Source organism: Glycine max, chromosome 1, assembly GCF_000004515.6.
Source record: "Glycine max cultivar Williams 82 chromosome 1, Glycine_max_v4.0, whole genome shotgun sequence".
NCBI classification, from domain to species: Eukaryota; Viridiplantae; Streptophyta; class Magnoliopsida; order Fabales; family Fabaceae; genus Glycine; species Glycine max.
Window position 1 is genome coordinate 5,257,010 of NC_016088.4, and position 5,467 is coordinate 5,262,476.

Here is a 5,467-nt window from a genome sequence, read left to right on the forward strand (position 1 = left end):
AATCCTTTCAATGACATGGAATTCATGAAAGTCTCATGCTGACCATTGACTATGTTTGATGGAAGTACTAGAACAGGATGAAATATACACGAATTCAATTCTATTTAATGTTTTAAGAATAAAACAGTAAGTTAAAAAATGATAAAACTTGATTTCATTGGGGGGAAAATGTAAAACAAAAAAATACCAGAACATAATCGGACGTATCATTCAATCCTATTCATGCATCAAATCCTATCATTATCTATTATTAAGTACTCAAATTGATAGCTGACATGTATAAAGACATCTTTAAAATACAAGTTCATCTCTAGCACGAAACATATGTCTGTCACCTATTGATTTGAAAGTCTATAGTAGGCAATGCTCTGTCTAGAAGTCTCTTCAAGCATTTCATCATTTTGTCTATAACTACTCTGTCTACCAAAACTCAATAATACATAACCCTACCACGTACAAGCTGGGGGCTATGGCCATTTCATGCTGCAAGTAATCACAGAGCTTCCAGGAAGCACGTTGTTTCTGTTCCAGATTGCTGGGTATAAAGCAACATCAAAAGTGAACTATTATTAAAAACAGCAATCCAGCACCTTGTAGAAGGAAAAAAGTCACTGACATTTCCAAACACATTATTCTCAAGTCACTGACAATCCTAGTAAGTTAATAACTAGATGAAATATGACCAAATGCCAAAAATAAAAGAGTACTTATGGACCAAGAAAGAAAACACGAGGAATATACAGTGATCAAAATGGGATTTCCCCTACTTTTCCAAATGTTACTCAAATAAAAAATTTTAAGCCTGAACTCCACATAGTTGAGCATTAACTTGCTCCTAGCATGGTCTTTGCATCAAAAAAGACCCCAGTCATGAACCCTGAAGCTTGTAACAGCAAGTTTAAAGACCTCATCCATGGGCATGCATCCGGCTTGAGCAGCTGGAACAGCTACACCAGCACCAACTGTGTCTGCACTTTCACTCAAAGGGCTGCAGATATAAAATATAATTATAATGAATGTATTGCATATGTAGAGCTTTCCCTGATAAGTTCACAGATTATATTTCATTCTCTTCTGATTTTATCTTTAATCTGCTTAACTCTAACTTAGTAGATTTAAAATGCTCAATCATGTGTTAACATATAAACCAGAAAGGGTAAGTTTCAACCCAAAAAAAGAGAAGACAAATTGCACTCACTCCGAGGTTTAACATAACTGTGTATATAACAGCATAATACTGTGTATCTTTTACATTAACACAAAGCTTTCCAGATTTCTTATACAGTTATATGGATCAAAAAGGTCAAAGTAATGTCAAAAAAGGGATGAGTATCAACTGTAATGTCATTAATCTTCAGGGGATGTGAGTGTAATTTGTCCTAAACAAAAGGTCCAAATCAAACCTGAACATCCATCTAAATAGAACTCAACCAATAAGTCAAAACTTGAATTAGAGACCAATTGCAAGACAATTGTGAGAATAGCTTATTGTCTTGAAAATGATATTGTAAAACTTACTTTATAACAATGGGCTCATATGCAGAGACTAGTACATCAGTATCAACTCCTCTAAGACGCAAATTTGCCAAATAAACCTGAAGAAATGAAACAATTTTGGAATGCTCAAAGACCAGTCAATGCAGGAACAGTGTCTAATTAGTATTTGCAAAATTTGAAGTAAAACAGAACCTACTTTCACAATATTTTGTGCTTCCCTTCCTTGCCGTCCTTTAGAAATTGCCTGGCCATAATAACAGATGACAAGCAAGTGATTAAAAACATGTACAATGGCAAAAAAATACTAACAAAAACTCAGATGCACGTATTATATAAAGAATAATCTTGCACACGGGCCACATGAAAAAGACATCAACTTATAACAACAATAATGGGAAGCTTTAAAAAGGCTCAGAGAACCATGGCACTTGTAGCTTTTAAATTTTTTACGGAAATAATATATACAAATGGTGGGGCAGTTGGACAAAACCAACATTATTTCACACGAGATTTCTAGGTCTTACCACCTCTTTTATTTAGCTTATACAGCTCTATAACCACGGAGAGACATGTGACAAATCTGATTCAGGAGGGTTATCGAGTAAAATGAACATATTTCATAGGTGAAACTCAATTTCTCATTTGATAATCTCAGAAGGAAATAGACATAGACATAGATCGACCACATGCAAACCATTGTTCTCACCAAGAGAAGCCTGTGTTCTTGACAATACAGGCTGAATCCATAAAGTGAGAAAACAAATGAATTACAGGCATAGATTGGAAATTTTATAAGCAATATGAAGACAATTAGGAGATCAACATATATGGGAATATCTATGGAAAGTGGTAGAACAGACTAAAAACTATGTTTCATCTGTAAGCCAGTCCTCCTAGCATCACTACACCAGCAGAATTCATATGACATCTCAGACTGCCTCTGATGAATAAGCAGCTAAATGTACTCCTAATTATAGCAAAATCTTAAAAGGCTGGGTAGGCATCAATTGAACAGTATTGAGGTATAGGTGGCCACCAAGATGCAAAATTATTAACAGATACAATTAACACCAAACAAAAAAAAAACTATAGAAGCTAAAATACAACTAAGCAAGTAATCATGTAATAAAGTTGTCAAAATAATATCAAGATCAAGAGTAATAAATAATAGATAATAAGTTGTTTCAATTTTGCACCCATAACATTGTCTTTGCACATCCTCAATCTGTGACACTGAATATAGAGTAAATAACTAGGCATGCAAGTGGATTGTGAAATCTAATTGGCAAGCCAGAGAAGGAGAAGTATAAGAAACAATGTATGAACATCAATCCCAAGGTCACTCATTTAGACGACCAGGAAATGGTATTGAAACACAAATCAAGGTCAAAACAAGCATAGAAACTTTACCATTTGACCCACTGCAGTTGTTACAACTGCAGGCGTATTGTTGTACATCAAACCAGGTGCTTCAAGAACTCCTGACTGCTCAATAACCTGAAGTACTTTAAAGGGGAGAGATAATCATGAGACACAATAAACTTAGATGATCACGAAACACAATAAATTGTGCAACAAATAAGACATTAAAAGAAAGCTATCTTCTCTGACAGAAGTTCCTTTTCCTGTTCCTATGTATTAGTACATGCACACTCACACAAAGCAATTGTAGTGTTATGCTTTGATAAATCAAACACTTTGGAATTAAATGGAAGAAATGTTACAAGCAATGTTATAGTGTGCTGAAAAGGGAAACGAAGTCTATCAATCATCAATGACAGATAAACCTCCTAAAATACACAGAAAACATTCACACAAGTTAGAGATCATAATACCCAACCACCATTAGCCAACAAACTTTTATAAGAAAACTTTGATAATTAAATTGGATAAAATTGATAGCACCCTTAATGGAACTAAATCAACCAAGCTATCTAAGCATTTTTTTTCATTGGACCCCATCATAAAGTATGGCATAAAAAAATAATCAAATATTCAGAAAACACGCCTACTCTTGGTAACCACTCACTCAATCCATGATGCCTCTTTGGCAACACATAGAAGTGGTCCTAAGATTGAGTTTTTTCTCTAAAATGTGGGTGAATGTTGTCCCTTTGAAGATTTTTTCTATATGGCAAGCTGCTCAGGATAGAATACCATCTTTGCAAAATCTTGTGTATAGGAAAGTTTTGCGTGAGGAGGATGTTATTTGTAAAATATGTGAGGATGCTACAGAAGACACTACTCATATTCTGATGGAATGCAAGAAATCATGGAATGCATGGAGTAGGGTTTTGGACTGGTGGGTATTGAGTGCATCTTTGCACACTGATGAACATAACTTCTTTCAGTTCAGGGGGCTCATTGATCAAAGTATTAAACAGAGGTGGCACTGGTGTTTAGTTTGGTATGCAGTGCTTTGGATCATTTGGAAATCTCGTAATGATTTGATTTTTTCAGAATCTGAAAGAGGTTTGAAAGAGATGTTGGAGAAAATACAAGTCGCCTTGACATGGGAATGGAACAAAGCTGCTGGTAAATTCAATTATTCTGTCTAATTGGATTTTAAATCCAAAGGAATGCATTGGGTTCATCTAACAGTTTTGAGCACTTTTGGACATGAGGAGGTTTGGAAGTGGCTTCAGGTTTTGTTAGAGGAAGATGATCAAACAATTGGTGAGCATTGGTGGCTGGAACTGTTATGAGTAATTATCAGAGGAAGACAGCCCGAAAATTACAACAGAAAGATAATCAGAATACAGAATAACTGAAGATCATGGAGCAATAAGTTGCTGCCAGCGGAAAGATTAATTATTTTGGCTCGGGATTCTTTTTGGTGTGCAGGTTTTATCTTATTTGAAGCAGTAATGAAAAAGAACGAATAAGAGAAACATGCTGCACTTTAGGAAAAAGTATATCTGCAATGATATTTCTTTTTATATTGTAAAGGTGTGTTAGATAGGGAGTTTCAGGTATTTTGAGCTAGAGGTAATCTTGTTTTTTTTTTTGTAATCTCCGATGAAGGTTGTTTCTGGCTTGGTTTTGGCACCACTTGTGCTAAAACTAGTTGTTATTAATAAAATTTCTTCTTAGCCTTTCAAAAAAAAACACACACACACACATAGGATACAATTAACGCAATAAAATCTAGTTTCCATACACCAATTACAGTGTCCACTTCATAAATCCCTTAACTCGAAGAAACAAAACCTAATAAAACGACGACATACCACACTTCCTTCAGCATCCTGTTCACTAGCAAGGTCTTGAAGAAACCACCCAGCACTCCCATTATCAGCAACATCAGGCTTGAATTCTAAAAGCTCAAAGATCAAGCTTTCATCACGGCTCGGGTCCGCAAACACCTCCTACATAGCATCAAGACCCAAAAAACAAGTCAGCAAAAAGGACTAAAAAAAACATGGAATATTATACAATCAAAGACAAAGCATGACAAAACCTGATGATCAGGGACTTGTCGAATGCTGCTGACATCCTACAACAAATAACCAGAACCTTAATTTCAGCAAAACTAAAGTCACACAGTGTCTTCCAATGGTTTATGCAAAGAACAAAAAAAAAAAAAAAGACAATGACCTGGAATCTGTGGGGGAATGTGCTAGATATCTTGCCACCAAACAAAGGGTGTTGGTAAACAATATCTTCTGGCATTTTACCGCCAATAAAAAGAACACGAAACAGCACCACCCTAGTTTACATCAAAAGAGCAAAATCACCACGACCCATGTTAGCAATTCACATGAAACAACAAAAAGAAACCAAAAAATCGATTCTTTTTTAAGATTATTAAAAAAAAAAAAAAAAAACTAATTGGGGAGTAAGAATACCTGGGAGGAATCGAGGTACGCGAGTGCAACTAGCAACGGATGAAGCTCTAGTATGTTCTGTCACTATTTAAACCTTTTCGTTGCTGACAATAACTGCTTGAAATTTAAGCTTTCTCCTTAAT

General features: G+C 35.3%; 1 protein-coding gene across 1 annotated transcript; it reads right to left on the reverse strand.

The window, feature by feature from the left end:
* Positions 1-594: 594 nt before the first annotated feature.
* On the reverse strand, positions 595-5,467 carry LOC100786093 (ran guanine nucleotide release factor-like). The gene is made up of 8 exons (NM_001254252.2): positions 5,346-5,467; positions 5,095-5,206; positions 4,958-4,993; positions 4,728-4,865; positions 2,908-2,994; positions 1,694-1,741; positions 1,519-1,595; positions 595-988 (listed from the first exon to the last, which is right to left on the reverse strand). The coding sequence occupies exons 2-8, from the start codon at positions 5,167-5,169 to the stop codon at positions 853-855; spliced, it is 597 nt and encodes a 198-aa protein (NP_001241181.1). The 5' UTR covers positions 5,170-5,206; positions 5,346-5,467; the 3' UTR covers positions 595-852.

Coding starts and splice junctions, on each gene's coding strand:
- LOC100786093 (NM_001254252.2), bottom strand. CDS start 5,169: ATGCCAGAAGATATTGTTTACCAACACCCTTTGTTTGGTGGCAAGATA. Junction 1,742..2,907: donor CAACTGCAGTGGGTCAAATG/GTAAAGTTTCTA, acceptor TATTATGGCCAG/GCAATTTCTAAAGGACGGCA. Junction 1,596..1,693: donor AAGCACAAAATATTGTGAAA/GTAGGTTCTGTT, acceptor TCATTTCTTCAG/GTTTATTTGGCAAATTTGCG.